This window comes from Drosophila grimshawi, unplaced genomic scaffold (genome assembly GCF_018153295.1).
Source record: "Drosophila grimshawi isolate 15287-2541.00 unplaced genomic scaffold, ASM1815329v1 contig_1367, whole genome shotgun sequence".
Classification (NCBI taxonomy): domain Eukaryota; kingdom Metazoa; phylum Arthropoda; class Insecta; order Diptera; family Drosophilidae; genus Drosophila; species Drosophila grimshawi.
This window is the reverse complement of record NW_025062889.1, coordinates 7457270-7482356: the sequence shown is the minus strand read 5'-3', so window position 1 is coordinate 7482356 and position 25087 is coordinate 7457270. Positions and strand designations below refer to the sequence as shown.

The 25087-nt window shown below is 40.3% G+C and overlaps 2 protein-coding genes across 2 annotated transcripts; one reads left to right on the top strand and one right to left on the bottom strand.

Annotated features, from left to right (window-relative positions):
• Positions 1-6597: 6597 nt before the first annotated feature.
• Positions 6598-8550, top strand: LOC6560555. The gene is made up of 2 exons (XM_032735578.1): positions 6598-6773; positions 7146-8550. Exons 1-2 carry the CDS (start codon positions 6598-6600, stop codon positions 8443-8445), a joined length of 1476 nt encoding a protein of 491 aa, XP_032591469.1. The 3' UTR covers positions 8446-8550.
• A 3014-nt stretch (positions 8551-11564) lies between these two features.
• LOC6560554 (transmembrane protease serine 3) lies at positions 11565-13324 on the bottom strand. The gene is made up of 2 exons (XM_001985981.1): positions 12644-13324; positions 11565-11933 (listed from the first exon to the last, which is right to left on the bottom strand). Exons 1-2 carry the CDS (start codon positions 13322-13324, stop codon positions 11565-11567), a joined length of 1050 nt encoding a protein of 349 aa, XP_001986017.1.
• Positions 13325-25087: the final 11763 nt, after the last annotated feature.

Sequence of the window (25087 nt, the reverse complement as noted above, 5' to 3'; positions counted from 1 at the left end):
TTATTGCCACGCCCCTTGGTAACAATCAGCCCCCCCCCCCCCAACCCTCCCCCAGACACACACACCCAGACATGTCGCATGGGTGTCAGAGCACATATGGAAATATGGAAATATATATATATATATATATAAGTATATCTGCCTTGAGTAATATGCCACAAATGTCTGAGACGGCGACCCCGTAAAGCAGCACAAGCGACAGTCAACAGCAGTTGGGTAACCGCAACTTGCAACTGCCACACACTCCCCTCCTCCACTGCTAGGCTCCACATGCAGAAAACCACCGCCAGCGGCGCACGTTAAGCGAATCGTGCACACGCCCCATGACGATGATTAATTACCTTTTTGGGTGCTGCTGCTGCTGCTGCTGCTGCTGCTGATGCTGCTGCTGGTGCTGCTGATGCTGATGCTGCCCCACGACTGCTGACTTGAATGTATCTGTATCTGTATCTGTATGCTGCACGCTGAAGTATCTTGCGCACATTTCACTTATGCACGCTTCAAGGAAACTGCGAGGCTGGCACAGCAAATGCCAAATTTGGGGAGGGGCTGCCACAAACAACAACAACAACAGCAACAGCAGCAACGAGTGAGGGGGCACCTCAAGCAAAACGATACTCGTCGCTGATAAAGTTGTATTATTCATCACAAATGATTTTCGCACTCAGCTGAGCTCAACTGAAGTTGCAAGTTGAAGGCGCTGTTGACTGCAACTTAAACTGAGAAGCGCATAAATTGGTAAAAGAATTGCAGATTCAATTGGGAAAGAGAGAGAGAGAGAGAGAGAGAGAAAGCTACGTTAAATTAATTAAAATAAAAGAAGGAAAATGAAGAAAGGCTACTCTCAACTAAATTTACAGAGAAAGAGAGAAGAAAAGCTGCCTTCAACCTAATCAAAAGAGAATGAAGAAAAGCAATTCTCAATTAAATTGAAAATAAAGAAGAAAAACTACTCTTAACTAATTTAAGTGAAAGATAGAGAAGAAAAGCTACTCTCAACTAATTTAAGTGAAAGATAGAGAAGAAAAGCTGCTCTAAAACTAGAGTCTACACTCGAAGAACTCAATTAAAACACAGAGAGAGAAAAGAATAGCTACTCAGAATACTAATTGAAATAAAAGGCAGAAAGAAAGTTGCTCAAAACTAAATTAAAATAGAGAAAGAGAGGCAAAGCTGCCTTGTACTTTCGCATAACTAAATTCAAAATGAATTTGGCAACTTAATTGACTTGATATTTTTAATTGACAGAAAATGCCACAAATTTATTTAGAATTTAGTTAGGGAATATCAAAATGGATTTGGCATTGAAAATCGGTGGAATTTTGACAAAGTTGTAACAGTTTCAAGGCACGACAGGCATGGCAAAAAACTGATGAAAATTATTAGAGAAAATTGAATTTGTTATTGAGTTGCTGCGATAAAATATATAAGAAACCTCGAATTATTTGTAAGGTTTACCTTCGAGTTCTATCAGCAATTTATACAAATCAAATTAATCCGCAGTTAAACTGAAAATATTGAGAAGATTTCAATTCACTTAAAATGGATGCATTTCCCGCACCGGGGAATCTATTCCCCAAGTGTGTTTGGGAAACATACACAATTTGGTGTATATATTTAGAATTTGTCGAGTTTTCACATTTGATTGTCAATGCACAACTCCTTTTCTTAATATATCTTTCTCTATATCGCTTTCTCTGTCTGGCAGGACTACAAATCGATAGAATTGAAATGGAGATGCATTCAATACTTTAAAGTTGCTTGGGAGTTGTCCAAGGGAGAGGCAGGCAGAGAGAAGGGGCAGGCTGAAATATTTCACAGAAATTCGAAACCACACAGTCAATGAGCCAAGACAAAAGAAAACAAAAGCCAGAACAAACACACGCATAGAAAAATAAATACAAAAAAACAAAACAAAAAAGAAAGGGGGAAAAACGAGGAAAATTTTCAACAATTTGACATCTGTTTCAACAATTGCGTTGCTCAAGTCGATGAGGCATGCAGCAGAAAGGACGCCACATCACGTAGATTGACTTGCAACTCGGCAACAGGACTCGAAGCTGACAACTCCTTTCTTTTTTTGCCTTGTGTGTGCATGTGACAAATGTCAAGGGTTAATGGTATCCCTGGCCGAGCCTGGCCTGGCCTGGCCTGAAACGGAGTTTGGAGTTGCGTTAATTATCAGCAACAAGGAACGAGTCCTTTAACGCTTCATTAGGCAAACGCATAGCAGACAAATACTTAACAAATACTTTCACTCCTGCGGAGCCCAAGGGAAAGTAATACCAAATGTGGAGTTCTCCGAGAGGGTTACACATTTACCAACGAAAATATCATATTACAAGGCAAAGGCAAACAGATTTTCACTAGTCCCTTTTAAATGGAATTAGCATTGCAATTAGTCAGATTTAACTTGGGTTAAGATTCAATTGGAACCAGCAAACAGATGTGAGCCAAATGTAGACAGAGTAGCTAAAAACTGAGTATTCTTTTCTATGTCAAATATAATATTTTAGTTTCATTTTATTCATTTATAAACGGGTGCAGTTATCAATCAAATAAAAACTTTATCGGCGAATTTATATTCCAAATTTGAAGTCGCCAGCTTTTATTGACTCTGCGATAAGCAAGTTGTAATAATAATAAATAATTGGAACTTTTTACAGCATTTCAATTACCATTATTATTATTATGGCATATTGAAAGAACTACTGGAACGGAACTCTGGTTTATATGTTTGCCTATTTATTTGGAATTTTTATTTATTTTTCTTGATTTTCTTATTTACATTTTTGTCATTAACACAAAGCACATTTTGTAATTATAGATTAGCAGTTCAAAAGAAAACGTCAGAGTTTTGAAGCATCATTAACACCAATTAAGTTCCATTCAAGTAGCAATATATATAAATATATATATATATATATATATGTGTATATATATATGTATATATTTTTGAAAAATGATTCGTTGGCATGTTGACCATATAATCAATGAATTTTGGCGCTCATTGTGCAATCCTTCACTAATTATGAGTTACAATACGAGAACTAACCATTTATTTTAATTAGTTGAGGCGAGTCTGGGACTTGGACTTGGACTTGAGAATGTAAAATGATTGATGGATTATTGCTTGACATTGTTTGCTCAGCGTTTTGTGAGTCATCAGTGAGTGAAGGAACCCACAAAGAGAGAGTTGCTCGCCTGAGTCATGTGTACTCCAAATAAGACGAACAAATCAGAAGCTCATAAAAATGCAATTGACACTGCTCAGCTGGACCCGGGCGGAAGTTTATAGGAAAGCAATTTGACAGCTGTCAAACGGTGAAAGGGATGCAAAGTGTGTGGTGGGGCAGGGGAAGGGGGCAACAAAGAGTGCGTCTTTTCATTTTTATGGCATTCAAAACAAAAATATTTGAAAATATGCAAGTAAAACGCCCAAAAAAAAACACACACACAAGAGACACACACACACAACAGACACACATGTGGTGTGTGGGACAGGCCATATAAGTAGCGCCCATAAACCATAAAAACCCATAATGTATGACCACTTGACACGCATTAAAACTCAGCAACGGCGCCTTCGCCTTCGTATTTGTTTGTTTGTGGCGGCTTTTCAGTTTTATGTGGAGAGTATTTCAACTGCAGAGTGTTGCTTGTGCTGCCATAAAAGATACAAAGATGGATATGTGTTATTAACCCAACTAATTATTACCTTTCATATATATAAATGTATATATATCTATGTATCTAGTGTAATCTTCAAATCAATGACCGGATAAATGGCAAATCAATCAGCATTTTTTTGTATATAAAATTTGTGTGTACTTCAGATATTGTTAAACTTAAATAAAGAGCTGCTTTAGTTCCTTAATTTCCTTAAAAGCATTGCTTATTTTCCGTGTTTGTTTTATATGTTTGCATATCTATTTCACTATATATTTAGGAGTTGCTGATTAAAATTCCTTTTTAAAGAGCATGCAATAGTCATGCTTGTTATTTTTTCTATTCTTAAACATATTTCAAACGCTTAAAGATGGACGAAGTGCATACAAAATAATCTGCATTTATTTTGTTCAACCGAAGCAAACTGCGATAAATATCGAGCAATCAATTAAAGCATCTTTTAAGAAAAGCTTTTATATATTCGCCAATAATTATATAAAGTCTGAATCTGTTTTAACATTATATTAATTATTTATTGATACTGCATCAAAAGTTAAAAAGATGTCAGAAAAATTCAAATTCAAACTGTCGGAGAAGGTCGAACCTATAAACTTGACCAGTGCAGCTGTCGCATGGAGAAAATTTTAACAAGGAAATCGAGTCTGAATAGCAGTTTCCACGTTAAATGCAGTTTTGTGCTGGAAAAGTGCTGGTTTCGGAAAATCGGATTACTGTTGACAAAGTTGTGACTCAGGAAAACAGAAATTTCATACGAATTTTGACCCAGAATCGCAAATCAAAATTCCTGTTGTAACCAGCAATACCGGAGCTTTAAGCAATGTTCCGCCAGAACTTTGAACAAATACCATTATGGCGTTACACTGCAAGAAAAAAAAACAAATAAGCTAAGCCACAAGTGAAACTGAGAATGAAACTATATTTTAACTCGAACTCGGATACGTTACATGGTCGTCAAATCATAAAAGAAACTTTGCTCGTTTCCGTCATGCGCAAAAAAAAACAAACAAAAAAAATCCAAATAAAGCAAAGGAAGGAAAACCAAAATGAAAATCAAGGGAAACTGCAAAAGGCACAAAAGGAAACATTGTGAAAATCACGTGCGTGTCGTACTTTTGGTCGACTTGTAAATTTATTCGCGACTTTTATTGTTTATCACAGTTGCACAGTTCAAATAAAAGCGGAAAATCATAACTTGGCCATAAAGTTAACCACAGACAGATCAAAGCAGAAGTCGCCAGCAGTGGTCATAAAATCAGAATCAAATTTTAACGATTTGCAAATTACTCAAAGTGCACCAATCAAACAAAGTTTGTTTGCAGTTAAAGTATGAAAATATTTTCAATTTTTAAACAAGTTAATATCAGATATCATTGTATATATAAAACATATAGAACTACTCTTAAATAAATTATGAATGTTATTTTTAACAAACTTATACTTTGATTATTTTTGACTTAATTTTTGTTAAACAAATACTAATTTCATAACAGAATCAGAATTTTATTTTCATTTAGAGCAATTTATTTTATTTTAATTTTATTTTATTTTTAGTTGTAGTTAGTTAGTTGCTCTTCATTTATTTTATTTTAAAGCCTAAGTGAGCATTAATAAATATGGCACATACATGACTCCTGTCCACTGCCTGTGGCATGTGGCCATATTGATGCCAATGTCGATGCCAATGTCGATGTTCATGTCGATGGCCAACCATCCATTCATTCATTCATTCATTCAGGCAGCCAATGAACCAACATAAAACTTGGTTTCTTTGCCCGGCAAACACAGCGAACGCCTCATGATTAAAGGATGTATATTAAATAATCATGTAAATGTCAATTTAAAGCTACTGTTGCCTCCGACCCGCTTCGACTGATTGGCTACGTGCTTTGGTCTCTCGAATACCCAACAACAACCACAACAACCACAACAACAACCAGTGTCAAATGTTGGCGGCCTTTTTTATGTTGTTGTTATTATTGATATTGCGGGTGTATCCTTTTTTCTTTTTTTTGAAAGGGACCCCCCTTTGAAATTTGCCGCCAACTGAGTGCGTGACGTCGCGACGGGTGCCAAAAGGGTGCACATGAATAACAATAGATTTATTGCAAACAATACATAAAATGCATTCAAATGGAATGAAATGTGTTTGCTGCTTTATAATATTCTATCGTCTTTTTTTCCTTATTTTTTGTGACTGATTTCTATACGCTTGCAACAGAGTTTTATAAGTTTGTGGAAAGTAGTTGATTAAATTAATTTTTAAAATAAATTATATTAATAACAATTCAACAAATGCCATAAACCAATTCCGAATCACTTTAGCTGTAGCCAGCAAAAGACATATTTATGCAAGAAAGTGTATTCAATATTCGACATTCAGAAGTACTTTTTCTTTAGTTTTCTTCTTTTTTTCTTTGTATGTTATTATTTTTTTTTTTTTTTGTAGTCAAGTTTCACATTTGTTTCTATTTGCATGTTGCATGTTGGGGGCGTTGCGGCTAAAGAGGAAATGTTGCCAAGTCGTTAAAGTTCAATGGGAAAGTTGATTTGCCATGAAGGGAACGGAACACAGTTCCAAGCATTGATATGAAAAAAGAAAACAGCATAAATCAATTTGCATTCTTCAAAATAAAGAACACACCAAAAACGATACTTTTTTTTATTTATTTATTTGTAGTTCACTTTCTATGTCAATTTTATCGAAGCTTCAATTCATATTCGAATATATTTTGGAGCTTGGAAAAACCTATCGATTTTATTTATTGTATCGCATTCACTTTGGAATCGTTGTCAGTATTGGAAAGCTTTCATCCCTAACTGCCTTGGATGACAGAGTCGAATTTTGTGCGTTTCATTTGAGAAAATATCTCGTCAATAAGCAGACCCGAAAAAAAGTTGTAATAAAACATGCCAAGCCGGAAGACTAAGAAAAGAGCTAATGCCTTAGCTGAGCAAGTCGTGCAACAGGAGCGGACGCAAACTGGGGAATCAGAGCTGGTGAAGTTCTTCAGAGCTTTCGACGCGGAGTCCAACGAGGTGGAGAATAATCCAAAGCCCATTCCGGAACCGGGATCGGAGTCGAAGTTGGTGCCGCAGGAAAAAGTTCGCCAGGCAGCTGCTGTGACTGCAAGCGCTCTTGTTCCAACTACTTATTCTGCTGCCACGGCTGCTCCCCGTGCTGCTGCCACTGCTGCTGCCACTGCTGCTGTCATTGCTGCTCCCTCTGCTGCTGGCACTGCTGCTGGCACTGCTGCTGCCACGGCTACTCCCCGAGCTGCTCTCACTGCTGCTTCCACTGCTGCTGTCATTGCTGCTCCCACTGCTGCTGCCACTGCTGCTCTCACTGCTGCTGCTACTGCTGCTGGCACTGCTCCCGTTGCTGCTGCCACTGCTGCTCTCACTGCTGCTCCCCGTGCTGCTGCCACTGCTGCTGCCACTGCTGCTGCAACTGCTGCTACCACTGCTGCTGCCACTGCTGCTCTCACTGCTGCTACCACTGCTGCACCCAGTCCCGATCGTGATCCAGAGTCGTTGCTCAATTACAACTTCCTCCGCAAGCTTCATCTGGCGGCCAGCAGTAAGCAGATCAACTTTATCAATTGGTCCGGCGATGGTCAGCTGCTGCAGTTGAGCTACATCGGATTGCAGGATTATCTGTTCAGTGACCAGAGCATCTTTCGCTGTCGCAGCGTAGCCCAGCTTGTCAGCCAGCTGTACGAGGTGGGCTTCCAGGCTGTGGAGCGACATTCAGAGCCACAGGACAATTTCCAGATGTACTTTCAGCACAAGCACTTTAAGCCACATCAACAGGAGATGCTCATTTGCATAAATACACCGGAATGTGAGCTGGAGGTGGAGACGCCAGTCATTGATGAGGTTGCCAAAGATCCTTGCACCATGATTCACGGCTCGTGTTCCAGACTGCAGATGACCCGTATGCGTTTCAATACGCTGTTAAACTACCAGAACGATGTGCGACAACTGCAGCAGCAGGAACATAAGACGGAGGAGCAACTGCCACGACGTGGACGCATCGGCAGCAATCGACAGTTGGCGGAGTCATTGCTACCGCCAGCACTGGAAGCGATATATCTGAATCCCCAGGATTCGGAGTCAAACATTGAGGTTGATCATGTGCCCGACTATGCTGGATACTATGGCAATGTGAATCCATCGCTGATCCATGGGTTCTTTGGCGAATATTTGCCACACTATGGCCCAAGGAACACTGCTGGCCACAGCGACATTGTTGTCGAGGTCAGCAAGGCGAATGCCTTCCAACAGAATCTGCCCATTGGCATCCTACACTCGGAGGATGAGGATGATCCCGTAGCCAAGCACGAGGAGACTAACACGACTAACAACGACGACAATTCTCAGCTGCCAGCGGACAATAGCAATCCATTGCCCGAGGACATTGAGCTGGAGCAAATGATGGACGATCTTTGGGGCAGTGGAGCCGATAGCCAGCCGAAGGTCAAGCGAGGGAAATTGGTTGAAAACTGTGCAGAGAACAAAACAGTTCCAGATGATTTGAAGGCCGACACAGCCAACGAGACTGAATCTGGCGAGGATCTGCTGCAGTCAGCTGCCGCTGCTGTCGATGTCAAGGACGATTCAGGGATCAATACAAATGCCAATGGAGACATTGACAATGATAGCAAAGAGGATCTCGAGAGTCAACCCGAACTAAAGATTGCCTCCAAGCGACGTCGCTACGATCTGCGCCACTCCAAACCAAAGCGCTCGAATTAAAGCTAAAAAGAGTTTATCCAAAAGATTGTTTGAATCTTTTCATATGCATATATGAAAAGATGTTTGTTTCAAGTAATCCAAGGATAAAGAATAAAAATTAATAATATTATTTAAATATTTTCGTTTGTTAAAATATACTGATTATCAACGGATTTCATTTGGTATTTAAAGCAAAGAAAACTTGAAAAAGTACTTAACATATTGCAGATACAAATGTATCTTTAATGTGGGCTTAATTGGCCTTCTTTTTGACCACAAACAAATATCAATGTGGATGTCATCAGCTTATCAGATGTCAGTTGCCTTTGCTTCATTGCGACACATGCTAAGTTGGAGGGGGCAAGTCCAAACTCGAACCAAAACTGAAACTGTAATATAACCTGATGGAAAATATCTCAGCATCTTTCAACTGGGGGCACAATCAGTGCGATGTTTACAAGTTTTATGAGCCACCAAATGACAAGCCGAATAACACCAACAATAACAAGAAGAACTACTGAACCGACCAGACCCCAAATCCGAGGCAAATTTTCGTTTTCTTTTCTGTGTTTTTTTTTTTTTTAAAGCCACTCCAAGACTCAGGTCACATTTAGCCGCTTTCGGCTTCGATTTCGCAAAAGAAAAAATAAAAAAATATAAACGAAAATGTTGTTGTTTTTATAACGCACAGCATGAGGCGAGACACGATTTTTATCGTCTTTAATTTGCTTTTTATTTGATATCATATTTCACGGCATGTTGTTGCTCGTGGGGCAAACGAAGCTGCGAGTCCCAAATGAAATGAAAACAAAAAGCAAGTGGCATTTATTTTGAGCACTCTCTGAGACTCTCTCTCTCTCTCTCTCTCTCTCTCTCTCTGGCTGGGTCGTTCTGAGTCGAGACGTCATAATGTCATAAAAATGTCACATACTTTTAATAACTTTATGACAGCTACAAAATCATAAACAAAATGCTCCGACAGCGACATACGCACAACAGCAGCAGCAACAACGACCAGAAAAGGACTGAATCAGCCCTGAGGGTTGTATGTGTGTGTGTGTGTGTGTTGATTGGGGCACATGCAAATGATTGTGGCCAAAAGCGGAGGCTCCATCATTTTGGAAGTCACATCATCATAATGAGATGTGTCATGTTTGCATTCCCAGAAAATGTGAAGGTTATTTTTACTGAAATCATTGGGCATCATTGGAGGCACCACTTATGAACATGACACATGATTATTGTATTTGATGCTAGATGTCTGCTGGAGTCGAGAGAGACTCATAGATAAAAAAAGAATTTATAGTTTAAATGCATGCTTCGATATCACGTTGAGCATCTATGCAATGATTTACTTACTTTTTATTTATAAATATATTTTTCAATTTTCTCTACTGAAGTTCTTTCAACTCTTGATGATGCGTCTCTTTCTCGCTTACTGTCTCTATCTCTCTCTCTCTCTCTCTCTTTCTCACATATCCATTTCGATTACCAACCTCAGCTTTAATTTCAGCACATAAATTGATTTTGCGACAAAGCGCTGCTTTAAATTATGAAACCCCTCAACTCGCAATGAAGTCGACTCGTCGCATAATAATGAACCCACTGCAGAATTGGAAAGAGAAAGAAAGAGACAGAGAGACAGCGAGTATGAGTGAGCGAGAGAGAGAGATGGAGAGCAAAAGTTGGACCCGTAGAGTTATTAAATGCCAAGTTATTTGTCGTTTAGCTGGAAATCCATGCTGGCCGACAGTACTTTAAGTTTAAGACAAGACTCCGAGACTGCTTTATGGCTTTGAGTAGGAAATCTTTATGGGTTTTGTGCCCTGGCCCCGAAAACCGAAAACCGAACACCGAATACAGTAACAGAAAGCAAAGCAGAAAAAAAAATAACAAAAAGTGAGACAAATTTATTGGCAAGAGTATAAATGCATTTCTTTACGGTTTCACAGTTTGTGTGTAGTTTTAATATGAAGTCGTAAACATTTTTAATGAACCATGGCGATTGTAAAACTATTTGCATATTACGATATATGAAACCAGGGCGTGTCAATTTGCCCTTTTGGCTTGATGGCAAAAGCGTTACACTAAAAAATGATGGAAAAATCTGAGATACTTTACCAACCGATGCCTTTACTTTACTTGTCTTCTACAGATTGGAGAGATCTTCGTTATTCGATAAGAAATGAAAACACACACTGAATTTGTGAGAGTTATTCGAGCAAGATATGAAAGCATATTATTCAATAAAAATCATACAAATACAACGGACTCAGTGTAAATCGTAAAAGAAATGTATAAATAAATGTACAATTTGCAAAGTTTATTATTTTGAGTTATTGGCATAAGTATCATTGCTCTCCATTATGGCCAATCAAAGCTCGCTGGGAATATGCATTCCCCTCCAGGCAGAGTAAATAATTTGTTGGCAATAACAGAAAGTTATGCTTATCGTATTGCAACTTTAAGAAACTCACTTGCCACAAATATTTCGAGCAATTTATCTCGAATGAAAAACTTGCTCCTGCTGGTCTCCGGATTCGTGTGCTGGTGTCCTTGCCTGTGGTATTTTATATTTTCTATTTTCTATTTTATTTTTATGATTGCGCCAATGCAAAATGCATAAGAAACTCAATTGCACAAAATATTTCGCATGCGGCGGCAGTTGAAATGCGGCAAATTGGGATTTATTTATATGAGAACGAGTGAGACGATACGACTCTGGCCTCGTTCTGGACCAGGTCCTGCAGCGCGTCCCTGGCCCCGTTTCGCCAAGCAAACTTGCATCGTATCATAAACCAAAAATGCAGATGAAGATGCAAGGGACACAAAGAGGGAGAGGGAGAGGGAGAGAGCGAGTAAGGTAACCCACTTTCAAATTGCTTTTTTATTTGGCAATGGATTCGGATTTGGATTCGGTAACGGTTACGTTTATGGATGCAGCTATGGGATCCTCTTAACGTGAGTGTGAATGCGAGTGCTCTGCTGGGGAAAATAAAATGGCACGCAAACTGAGTCAAAGTAGTTTATGCAAAATTTACAAATACATATTTTCAAATGCAATCGCCAAAAGTTTGCCCTGCCTCCAGGGTGCTCCGAACTGTTGTAGTCAAAGTTTGACAGGTGCACTCCGTGCGTAGCTACAAACTGCAATTAGCCAACCCAACTACCAATTTCTGTTCGGCTCTGGGTGTGGCTTCAGATGTGCAGTCGCAAGCATCAGATGTGTGGTCTGTAATCCAAGGCAGGTATTGATTCACTCTGGTATAAACGCCCGGTGAGTCGGGTCTGCCACAGCCAGCGCCCCATGAGACAATCCCAGCCAGTTGATACTGCTCCGGCTCCTGCTCGTTCAGTGACACAAGCAACGGTCCGCCGCTATCTCCACTGCAGGCATCCTTGCCTCCCTCGCCCAGGTAGCCGGCACAAAGCATGGAGTCGGTGATCATGGCGGGTGTATAGCTGGAGTTACGACATTCGGATTGACTGAGAATCAATACGTCGACTTCCTGTTGAGTTGGCAAGAAGATGGGCAAAAGGTTTAACTAAGCGGACTAGGTCCGAGTGAAGTGGGGATCAAGAGGTATTGGGAATGAAAAAAAAGCAAAAAAAAAAACAAAATAATAATTATAAATACAAACAAAGATCAAACACCATCAGGAGAGGACGATCTTAAGACGCGGCACGCCCCGAACGAGTTCGAGAGAGAGTGCCATAGAGAAAGAGAAAGAACAGCAAAAAGGCAGTGAGAAAGATATTGATAAAGAAATATTCAGACGAATATAGTTCAGACTCTGCAGGTGAAGAAACATAGAAAAGATTTGTATATTTAGTTGAAGGTTAGCTTAGCACACAAAAAAAAAACAAAAAAAAAAAAAGAAAAACAAGAAAAACAAGTAAAAATGCTCTAGTCGAGAGAGCTCGACTAGGAGATACCCTGAACGCAAGACCTTAGATAATCAAATTTATGGTAAATATGGTTATCAGATGAACTATCAATATTATGTCTAGCTATATATCTTTAAAATTGTGACTTTTATGGGTATCGATAATGGATTACTAGCGTTATCGATAACATGGAATAGACTTGATCTAGCTCTAATCGTCACCGAGTCATACAGACAGACGCACAGACAGGCACACAGACAGACGCACAGAATTTTGAACGTGTTCAGGGTATTATGAATCTTTTGAATTCGAATTAAACCAATCAACTCACCTGCAAAATATCCGTAGCAAATCCATTCTCCCGCTGTGCGCCCCAACCCGTCACAATGCCAACCCTCCCATCGAAACTGGAATCGGGCGCAGGCAAGCAAACGGGTCGCAGGATTGTCTCAAAAGTCACCGGCTGTTCCAACCGAATGAGGGCAATATCATTCTCGAAACTGCGCTGATCATATAGCTCGTGGGCTCTCACATGGACGGCGAGACGGTCCAGCACCACAGGATCATCGCTATTACTGCGATTGTGTGCCAATAGTCTTACAGTGATTATCTCCGGGGGCACATCTTGAACACAATGAGCTGCAGTTAGCACGTACAGATCACTGATCAGAGATGCAGCGCAGTAGAAGTGACCAAGGAGTAGAATACCAGCCATCCACGGATATTGCTGAGGACACGTCTCGTGCCCACCAACGATCTTCGGCACATTGTTCATTAGACCACAGTGGCAACAGGTGCATTCCCTCCCAACGGGATAGTTGCTGATTTGGGGTATCTCAGTTGTCGATCCTGGAGTTGATTCGGGTTCTGGCTTAATTGTAGTTGGCCACAATATCATCGAAAGCCACTCCAAAAAGGACTCCCGTTCGACGTTGACTTTGACAACTGACAACTTGGCACCATACACGAGGACACTCTGCAGAGCCGCAAACCAGATGAGCTCTAACCTCATCTTGCTGCCAACTAAATAGTTACTGCAAAGAGCCAAACAGCTGCTAGCTGCTAACTGCTAACTGTTCATTGCTGTGCAAACACATTGCTGAAAAACTGGAGATCAAATAGCTGACCCATTTTGTAATCCTGTTTAAATATTTTTTTTCCATTTGTTAGTAACGAATTTAAGCCATATATATCTATATATGTATATATATATATTGCACATCTAACCAGTTTTCTTTTACATTATCGTTTCTGGCCATTACAATGCCAACTTTTCCACTTTGAAAACAATTTTCCATAACAAATGTTTTAGCTGGCATGAGCTGCAGTTGGAATGCAGATATAAACATGCATCCATCAAAAACAATGATGCTCTAGCTGAGAGGCTATGCCCGGCTAAAAGACACTCTGCTGCCATTTGTCAATATATAACTTATGTGTTTGTATTAAACTGATTAACGTATAAGGCTGACATATGTATATCGATCCATCTCGTCTTTCTGATTTGAAACAGGCGTTGTCTTCTTCAGTCCGTGACATAAATTTACAGGGTATATTATCAAACGTTGATTGCATTGGCTTAATGAAATAGATTTAGTGTTGCTTTAACTTTAAATGTCTTGCACAGCAAGTTAGACAATTATTTAGATTAATTTTTATTTACTTCTTGTATCAATATTTGGGTTAACAGCCGAGCTACAATCACAATTTGTATAACTCTTAAGCGATTTCCCCGTCAAAGTTAAGAACTTGTCGGAACATTTAGTATTCCATTTAACTTCTTTTGGTGTCAAATATTATGCAAATGGTAAGCTTAATAAACGCAAGACTGTCCCCAGACTTCATCTCCCCTTCCCTTCCCTTCCCTTCCCTTGTTTTCCACTCCCGCGCTGCCAGTTCCCACTTGTCATTTAGGCCTTTGTAAGCTGGCACAATAATCTCTAATAGGCTTAGCATGAAATATTGACGCTTAGTGGACGCTTAGTGTTGCCAAATAGAGCTCGGAAAATGTTTTTATGTTTATTTCGTTACTCTGTCTCTCCGTCTATATGTCGTAATGAGCTAGCCGGCCTGAAAATTAGTGAAAGCATTTTAATAATCATTTTCTTACTAAGCTTCTTATTCGAGTCGGAATTTTGGGCTGGGCAAACTTCGACAACTTTTGTGCCCAGTTAGTTGGGGGCGGCCGACACAGACTAATTGAATTTAAAGAGCAAAAGGCGACAAAATCGAATTAGCCACAAATTGACAAACCCATTGAACCCTGACGTGACTGCAATTGTGTTGACACGCCCACAGTTACGGATCAACGCCAAAACTATAACTCCCAGGCCCTGAGCTAATACATTTTGATATGTATTTAATGAGCTGCATGGCTGCACTCTGGCCGAACAGGGTCGAGCAACTATGTAATGCAGTAGCACCGAAATTGTCCAATTATAGAAAATATCAAGCGACTCTTGACGACAACAACAACAACATGGACAACGTTGATGACTTCAATGCGTAGGCTGCCCCACAGGTAGCCACTGCGGTAGCTGTTGGAGACGTGGCAGCCGCATGTTGCTGTCACTTCTGATATTTTGTCCCTTAATTGATATTTATGGAAATGGATGTTGTTCGCATGTGTGCAAGTGGAGCAGCCAGCTGTGAGATTAACATGCTGCCTTGCTGGTTGGCTTGCCTGGGGCCGCTCATTACGCTATGCTAAACGACATGTCTAATGAGCGGCAGAGCAATCTCAGTGCCACAAATCCTGCAAAAATTGCTCTGCACTGCGGTCAGCCAAACAAGAAAACTTGAACAACTTTGTACAACAGAAAAGAACAAAAAACCACAACAAGAAGAGAAAAATAAAAACAATGCAAGTTGTAGTTGAAAAGTAATCCTAATCGCCGCTGCTGACCGCCGCAATGAGTTTTGCACTTGACTAAGAAATATTGCTTAATTGCAGAAATGTTATAAACTTGACTCGAGGGTCCGCAAAGTTTTGTGCATCGGATTTTGTGGTCTCATTTAGAGTTGCCGCACGAGCATGTTCATAAACTATGATGAAAACACTCAAGTGGATAATAATTAAGAATAAAGATTAGGACTCTTGGAGCAACTATCGATTAAAGCAGGCCTTTCAGCTATAAAGGATCCAAAACCAACATAAAATATATGTAATTTATTGATGCAGTCAATTGGATATTAATAAAATTTCTGATTTTATTACATTATGCTAAGATTGTTTCTTGGCTAAGAACTAAATAAGTTAAATTCCTGATCAGCTTTTATTTTCATTTAAAATCTTAAAGTCTATTGAAAATTGAACCCAGACACAAATTCCCTATGCAATTAACACTCGCTTAAGAAACCAATACAAAATTCCCTTTGCTATGAATTTATTTTATAAACATTTGAATTAAATCCATTGACATGTAATAAATCTATAAAGTTGTATAAATGCCAAAATCGAAGCAGAATTGGTTTTCAATAATACAAAGTGTGTGTTGTGTGTTGTGTGTGTGCTGTGTGTGTGTGTGTGTGTTGTGTGTGTGTGTTGTGTGTGTTGTGTGTGTGTGTGTGTGTTGTGTGTGCTTTGAGTGTGTGTGTGTTGTGTGTATTTGTGTCGGTGTCTTTGGGAGTCGCCAATAATGCATACTTCTTGTGATTTTGTTGGTGTATTTGCTGTTAAACATGCGCGGAGACTGCCTGTTGGCTTCTTTATCTTGACAGCATCGGGCTTTAAAATACAAGCATATATACATACATGGCTGTATTCAGCCACAAATGTACAAACATTCCGACGCAAATGTCAGATTTCGGGCGGTGGGGGTTAAGAACGCACAATTGCAAAAGCGGCAACAGCTTTTAATTAAAAGCAACATTTTCACAGGCCACAACAACATGGCTTATTAACAGTTACTTTTCGCAGCGTAAATCTCTGACTGCAGTTTGTATCTGTGTGCCTCAGTGTGTGTCTGGCTGTGTGTGTGTGTGTGTGTGTATGTTTGTCTGCCATTTAGCCGCAGCAAAAGCTGTCAATTGATAAACAAGTCAACTGTCACTTAGGCTCGCATTGATAGCTCCTTATCGAGCCGAATGCAGCGAATCGAGCGTCCAACGCTAATCAGCCAGCAGACAGGAGGCAGCAAGAGGCTTGAGGCAGGAGGCAGGAGGCTTGAGACAAGAGGCAGGAGGCTTGAGACAAGAGGCAAGAGGCAGTAGGCAGGAAGTGTGTGCACCCCAGCAGGCGGAGCGGTGTCCAACTCGAACTTCGTTTCGTATGCCACATCTAAAGTCCTTGCCTTGCCACTCGCCACTTGCCACTTGCTGCTGCGCTGGCGGCGATGGCGATAAGTCATTCGACACATGTCACAAGTTGTTTTTTGATTCGTATTTCTCGGTTTTTACTTGTTTTCCTTCAGGTTTTTTCTTTTGTATATTATTTTTAATCAAAAGTGGAAATTAAACGCGGCTAATGAAGATTTTAATTGCGTGCCACAAGCCGCACTGTCTGTGGCACTCTTGCATGTGGGCAGCATCGCATAAGCGAATATTATTTATAAATGCAACATGCTCGACTTAAGAGCAACATGAACAGCGTTTGTCCAATGCAAACACGCAACTCAACTGGTCAACTTTTACTATATGCATACTATATCCTCCTCTCTCTCTCTCTCTCTCTCTCTCTCTATTCCATTCACTCTTTCACAAAGTCTGTTAGTGCACCAGTTACCAGTGTTTGCTGATAAAGTAAGCTGCTTAGGTTTTCTGGTATTTGGCTGCCTGATTGCCAACATTTTGCATGCCGTTTATGACAGTCTTTGAAGGCTTAAAACATGTAACTATAATGTGGGCTGTTTGAGAAACTGCGTTTGGATTTATTTATTAGCTGATTAGCTGCCAAAATATGTAACTGACAGAATTGTCGCCAAATTCGAAAGTACACTTTGGACACTAACTGATTGACATGGGCCAAAACTAACTAATAAATAAATAAAAACTTCGACTTGGCTATTGATCCTGATCAAGTTTACAAAAATCAATAAAAATAAGAATTTAAGAATACAACTAAATTTAAATCAAATAAAATTCTTAAAGCACTGTTTAAAGAACTCTTTGCAGTGGCACACAGAAATGGTCTTCATCTGTTACCCGTTTAGCATAAAAAAAAAAACGAGACAAAAACAAATGTGAAAAATGTCACGCTTCATTTGTGTAACCCGCTCAAATGGACACCTGGCCCAAGCCAAGTGAAATGAACTGTCATCAGAGAGTGACACGCAGTGTGGGAAAACGCAAAGGAAAAACGGAAAAACAGAAAAACGGAAAAACAGAAAAAATAGAAGCAGCACGGCACACAAATTCCATGATAGACACTGAAACAAATAGAATTGGACAGATCGATTAGGCATACAAATGTGCAATTAGAAATAGAAATGGAATGTGTGCTGGGCGATGGAGAAGTTCACTTGACGACAGTCAGTCAAATAAGAGATATGAGCTCAAATACCTTTGCTACCCTTTGCTCAACAAACCGTTACAAATGACAAGCAAAAGAGAGTGAGAGAGATGGAAAGCTGACGGAACAGGAAGCGCTTCAAAGAGCTAACGAGCCGTACAAACGACACTTAGCTCCCTGTTAGCCATCATTCTAAGTGGAAGCAGGGAAATTCATATAAATAAATAGACTGGCATTGCAAGCTTTTCATTGTGCTTTTCCACTCTATTATTGAATTAAATTCTTACTCAGTAATTTTATGTAATTTATCCGTCAGATGTTTCAAGTGCAAGTGTCCACCACAATTTTCAATAATTAGGAACAGTTTTTAATTACATTGGTCGTGCGCTTCTTTTGGATTGGGATGGGGTTGGGAGGTTGTTGGCTATTTTACAGCAGACATTTAATTATTATTTATGATTGTTTAGCATTTGCCTGAAATTGATTTATGTGACTTTCTCGTGCAATGGCGGTCAGTTTATTAATTTGTTAAGCTTGCCTACGGCTACGGCCACGCCTCTCCCTGCCACTCCACCCCCACACCCAGACTTTGCCGATCGAGCCAAGAAATGTGGGCCTGTCATGTCGTGAGCCCATTACAATTACATATTAATTAATAACAATTTTTTTCGGGGTGTTAATGCGTGTTTAATAAAAGTTGTAATTAAAATTTTGATTGCCCACAGAAATGATATGTTGGCTGTTTAAGAAGGGATCGGTTTTTCATCAATTTTAATGGCGCATTTAAAGCGATGCGATGAGATTTAATTGGCACTGAGAGAGCTGGAGAAGAGAGTTGAAAGCTGCCTTAGTAAAATATCAGGTTTATTGCAGTTTGCATTAATCAATCATGGTCCGCTTGGCAAAAACATAAATTCTCAGCCTCAATCAAAGCATTTCCTGCTTTCGCCAGTCTTCTAGTCAGCAGAGTTCTGCGTTTTATCCAGCTTGAAGACAATGCAAACAACCAACCGAATGAGCAACGCCTGCGTGAAAAATGCAAATCAATTCAATTAAAACAACAAGAGCAACATGCAGCCAGCAACAGCGGCAGCAACAACAAAAACCATGGCAATGCAAAGACGCATGCCTCAATGCCATAGCCGCAAGGTACAACGAGCAACAAAAAACCACCAGCCATCAGCAACAACAACAACAACAACCACAACAACAACAACAACAACAACAACATGATGCATGTTGCAAGGAGACAGCACCACAAAAGCCATGCGCACCATAAAGATCCCGCGTAGAGCGTAGAGCCGTTGTTCCTCACAACAACTAAGCAACAACAATGCAACAACGCAACAGCAACAGCAAAAGCAACACACATGCCACAAAAGTGTTGCAGTTACAAGAATTTTAATCAAGCGTTTAACACTAAACGCGCCACAGACTCGAAACGACGCAGACGCATAAACAATTTTCCAATTGTTGTTGCTGCTTGTCGTTGTTGCTGAGCCTTTATTGGGTCTTTGTGTTGTGTTGTTGCTGCTTGTGTTGCATAAATTAACTTGCCGCTTGTCTAGCCGTCAACCACTGCTGCGCCTGCGTGCCACGGTCCCACCAACTCACCATCTCGGCTCGGTCTCTTTGGTTTTTTCTTAATGCCGGTTACTGTTTTTTTTTTCTTGTATTTTTTGTTGCTTTTGGCTTGGACAAATTTAAATTTGCATGACAGTCGCACATTGATCATGGTCTGTTGTTGTATGACTGTTGTGTGTCGGGATTGTCTGTGCTGTCTTCAATGACTCCCAGGATATACATATACATACAATGCGTATCCAACTGTGCCAACTTGCAACGCATTTTCAATTAACCCAAACATGCCAGCCACTCGAATGACATTTCAAATGTTTGTTGCGCTTGTTGCGTGTTGCATTTTTTGTTGTATTTCAATACTAAATTGGGCCAGCTGACATTCCACTTAGAGCGCCGGCATTAAAACCCGCCCAAAAACCCCAATAAAAACCATTCAATAAATCACAACAAATTAACATAAATCTTGGCAGTCTGTCGACGCAACTGTTGGTGGCGGGCAGGGGGGAGCAGCTGAACTAGAAGTGGAAGCTGTTGCTGCTGCATCTGTTGATGATGATGATGTCGATCGTAAATCCTGAAAATTTTGACAAATGTACAAAAGCTTCCTCAAAACGGGCAATAAAAAATTAAACAAAAAAAAAAGAAACCAAATAAAAATAATAAAAATTGTATTGCAAGTGTATGTAAAACACACACACACACACACACTCCACACACACACACTCCACACACAGCAGGCCACAAAAATCTTTATTGCATATTCAAAAAGTACAGGAAAAGAAACAAAGTAGAAAGCGATTTCTAATACGAAGCACTGCAGCCGGAATGCTCTTCCACTTTGATCCACTTGATGATCATCTTTCAACATTTGGTGTATTTTAAACATGAAAAGATTCCTCATTTATTTTTATTATTAATACTATCATCATATGTATATATTTATTGTGATTTAAATATACAAAAACACTTCATTTTAAAATACAATTTCATAATATTTTAATCACTCTTGAGTGAAGCAAAGTAGTCGATGAGCTCGACATTCTAGAGTATCCCTAGGCGGGCAACGAAAATCTAACAGAACAGATGCAGCTCTCTACACATGACACAAATGGCGCACAGAATGTATCTTTTAGAAGGCAAAATGAGAGCCATAAATGTGAACAGAGACACTCCGACCACATCCCATTGAAGAGTGGAGACGCGATGTGAGGGAGTGGGCTAGTGGGGAAGTTTGTGTGCCCCAAAGGGTCCCGCATAACGCACATGTCTGCAAAGTGTTAATGTGAATTTATGATGCATTACGCAGCAGCGTTGGCATTGGATGAAGATGCTGCGGGGCAATGCAGAGGAGGAGCCAAGGAGATGGCGTGGAGATGTCCGCATTGTGGAGGAGCCACTGGCTGTCGTCGGGGCTTTGAGATTTCTCTAGTCGCGTAATGAAAAACAGATTTGGAAAGTTTTTATGATACACAATATGAAGTAAAATGTGTAGTAGCTAGTTTTAAAAGCAAACCCCCATTGGGGAATTGAGTGCAAAATATATAGCGCCAGATTACGCAAGACTTTAATCCAAGTTGAAATGAAGATCAAACACTCTCATTCCATAGATAAAAAGAGGACAGCTTTCAAGATGCAGGTATAAAGATAAAAAGCAACCAACTGATTTCAAGTGTTAGATAGCGTTATGTGCTTATTAGGTAGACCTCTTAAGTAACTTGAATTTCATATCAATTCGTTGAAGCTCGTAAAGTAATCAACTCTGGATACTTCCTGATATTTTTATAGGCTGAGTGGGAATTGATATCATGATGGAAAGAATGCGAATGCAGTTGAAAGATATAAAGCTGATTAAGATTTTAAGTTTGGATTGCGCGTGATAAAAGAAATTTGATCAACTGAGTACTGTTGATAACTGGTAGCTTTGCTTATACTACACATGTAAGATGATTTCAAGAAGAGTAGATTTAGTTTAGCTTAGGAATATAAGCCTCTTTTTGTGGTAGTTCTCTTAAGTAGTTCTCAAATCATCACTTCTGCAATTATCTATATGAGGCAGTTCCAATCACGTCTTGCATGTTTGTCAATATAAATCTAAATTTTGTGGGCACACACAAAAGCTAAAAGGCGTTCACACTAATTACAACGCCTCTGACCACCCACAAAATACACACACGCAGCTGGCACACCCCCTTCGTCCCGGTTGACGCCCCTATTTGACTTGATACGCCCCTGGCTTAATTGAAACCTCGCACAGAACTCGAATCTACCAAATATGGTTCAACACTAGACGTATTTATGGATGCTATTAAGAGTAACAAAAGTAGCAACTCCTTCCACCCGCAGCTGAAAGTGCTAAAATTGTGGCAGCCACACTCAGTGCCGCACTGCATGTCATGCATTACAAGTAAATTAAATTATGGCCACGCCGACGCCTCAGAAAATGCGACTAATAAACTTTCAATTAATGCAACCCAAAAATACACACACCAGGGGGAAGTGGCCGAAATTAAAAGCGATTCTGCTTTGCAGCAGCACACACTAAAAGTGTGGCAAGGTGTGGCGACTTCGGGTATCGCTTCGGGAGATGCGCTCAACTAAATACAATTTGCTCCAGCTCACAATGGGAAGAGATAAGAAAGGTATTAACTCCTGGAGGGGGCGGCCCTGGCGTTGACAGCTCCGCTTGGTGGGCGCATAATTTATAGAGTTGACGCTTCGAGTTTCCTCAGTTTTCCCCTTTTATTATTTGTTTGTTGCACACGCAATGGGCATGACGAATTTGTAGGCGCTGCTTTGAAGTCAACGGCAGCATTTCGTGTGCCAAAAAAAAAAAAAATAGTTCTACACTTTCCCCCCGCTGCCCGGTTCTGCTTCAATCTTAATTCGAAGTATACTTGTGGAGCTTGTGGAGCTGTTGCCCGGTGTAGATCGTAAATAAAATCGTAAATTGTCATTTTGTTTTATTGTTCACTCCGACAGTTTTTATTGAGCTCGTTTTGTTGGCATTTGGTTTTAGTGCCCGACATCTCAGCTCCTTGCTCTCAACTTATGCGACGGATGCAAAAGTTGTCGGCTGCTTGTCGTCGTCGTTGCTGTGGCCAATGACAAGTCCGTTAATGAGCCATTAAGGTGTGCACAAACACCTTGAAACATGACCTGCCTTTTGAAACAACAAGATATGTGACAGTTACACTCTATATAGATCGGCTCCTAAGCACAAATTAAACTTACTTACACTCCATCAAACGTTCTTTATAGATATTGTAATGAAGATCTAAAGATGAAAATATGAGTGCTTTTAAGAAGCAGCCATAAAGATAAAACCTATTTTAAGTGTAAGATAGTGCTATGTGCTGAACTCTTAAGTAACTTCAATATAATACTTAGATTGATATAAAGATCATTTTCTATAACACCTTCCTATCAGATTCATAGTGACTTATTTTCTCCCTGGCACCTCTCTTACATTCCCTGTCCCTTCTTGCCATCAGTTTTGTAATACTAAAATGACACTTCCTATCTGCCACTTACCGAAGTTCTTTTAAAAGCAGATCACACAACATTCTCGTAGACATACATACATATGCAGATGATAATGGCGTATATATCAAAAAGTGCTAATGCGACCGGTACAAATTGTGCTGGCTGCTCCTTTAAATGCCCATAAAAGTGAACCACGCGAACTAATCACGCAATAAATGAACGCTCATCAATTCATAGACAGTTCAGTTCGGTCGAGGGGTAAAACTTGGTCAACGGTTCGCGCCGACTAAAGCAATGCAGCCCCAAATGAGCAAGAGCAAAAGCAATAAAATTTATGTTAAGTAGCGCGGCCATAAATAGCCAAGAGCCAAATAGGATGCTGTATAGACTGGTGTGGTATGGGATGGGCTGCTGATGTGATATGGAGAACGATGACAACAGCCAGAACTGGCCCGGACCCAGTCTGGCCTTGACAAAGGCAAAAACGTGAATCGTGGCATGATAAATGTCAAAGCAAATGACATAAATAATCGAATCGAGCAGAGCAAAGCAGTCAAGCATGAAAGCGTTGGGAGCGTCAGGAGGCAGGAGGCAGGAGGCAGGAGGAAGCTGCTGCCTGCTATTCCACCACTATATGGCTATCACCATCACCATCATAATCATCATCATGACCATTGGCTAGACCTATGACGGATCCATAAAAAATCCTTTAGCCAACGCCAAGTGTGGTCCATCGGCACGAGAACAAGCACAAGCACGAGCCGTTGAGCAGGCGACTTCAATTATTGATAGATTATTTACTGTCAGCCCAGCAATGACATTGCCCATTGCCCATTACCCATTGGCCATTGGCCATTGGCCACTGCGCAGTGCCCATTGTGCTCTGGCAGTTCCAGGAAACGCAGTCATTGCCATCCTTCTCATCATCATCAGCGCTGTCTTTGACTTTGCCTCGTACGCGACTTACATTAATCATCAACTTGCTTCTCCTCCCCTCCTGCTCCTACTTCTCTCTCTCTCTCTCTCTCTTTCTCTCTCTTTCACTGGCTTGCATTGTGTAATTTGTTATTCTTTTTGCGCATATTACATTATGAAGCAGGATTCTTTTTAAGACACTACATCTACTTATCCAATGTGCGGCATACGCTTAACCCTTTTTCAACAACCAATGAAATTCTTTAAATAATCTTTGCCGACTTGAGGGTTTCTATATGTTCCGAGTATAAAACATGTATATACATCTTTTCCTGGCTTAGCTGACACAATCTTTGTGCTTTGAGGACTTATTTAAATACACAATTTAGTAGTGAAGATGATTTTCAGATAGATTTATTACATTCGAACTACATCTCTATCTAGGATATATGTATATAAAACCATGGGTTAATTCCTTTCCTATTCTTACTCATCTTACCGTCTCTATGTCAGGTACCTCAACAAGTGCTCGCCCAGAGGGCCACCTATGCAGATTATACAAGTATTCGACATGTTCTCGTAGTTAATTGAAAATTATTTACTAGCAATTTACCCTTGGGAAATTGCATACAGCAAGAAAGAGCGAGAAGAAGACTAGTTTTTGACATGTTGGCTCAAGACTGGCAAGCTGGCAAGCAGACAGTCAGATGGGCAGGTGAGTGGACTTGCTGGCCAAGTTAACAGCAATGATTCATGGGCAGGCAAACAAATACAGAAGAGAAAAGGGGCCAAAAACAACAAAAAAGATATGCATGCCAAAATCAGGTCAGAGCACGCATGCCAATCAGTCAAATGCAGTTTTGGCATTGAAGTACTGATTTCCTGGTTATTATTGATGATCGAGCTTTGGCTGTTCGCTGGCAACAATGGCCAAAGATCCAAAAAAAAAAAGACAAAACAAATAAAAAACAAGACTCACTTCATGGTTCATGCTGTCCACATTGATGACTTCATGCGCAGAGCTGGCCAAACAGAACTAATGGTTTTTCGGCAACCTCCTCATCCTCCTACGCCATCGGTAGGCATTTGTACAAAAGTTGCCAAGTCAGGGCCAACAATTAAGTCAGGGCCGAGGCTGAAGATTTTAGCAGCGGTTTCCATTAATTCGAGTCGCCCTCCTGCCGTCAAATGCAAATGATGCACATGCTCCAAGCTCAGCTCGCCCATTTTGCCCAGTCACAAATCGATGCGTAATTAATTGGCCTGGGCTAACTTTCGCATGCCGCATGCAATTAAAAATTCATATGCCCAGCCGGAAAGTTCAATGTCTGCAGACTGTATTGCAGA

Coding starts and splice junctions, on each gene's coding strand:
- LOC6560555 (XM_032735578.1), top strand. CDS start 6,598: ATGCCAAGCCGGAAGACTAAGAAAAGAGCTAATGCCTTAGCTGAGCAA. Junction 6,774..7,145: donor GAACCGGGATCGGAGTCGAA/GTTGGTGCCGCA, acceptor TGCAACTGCTGC/TACCACTGCTGCTGCCACTG.
- LOC6560554 (XM_001985981.1), bottom strand. CDS start 13,324: ATGAGGTTAGAGCTCATCTGGTTTGCGGCTCTGCAGAGTGTCCTCGTG. Junction 11,934..12,643: donor TTGCTACGGATATTTTGCAG/GTGAGTTGATTG, acceptor CCAACTCAACAG/GAAGTCGACGTATTGATTCT.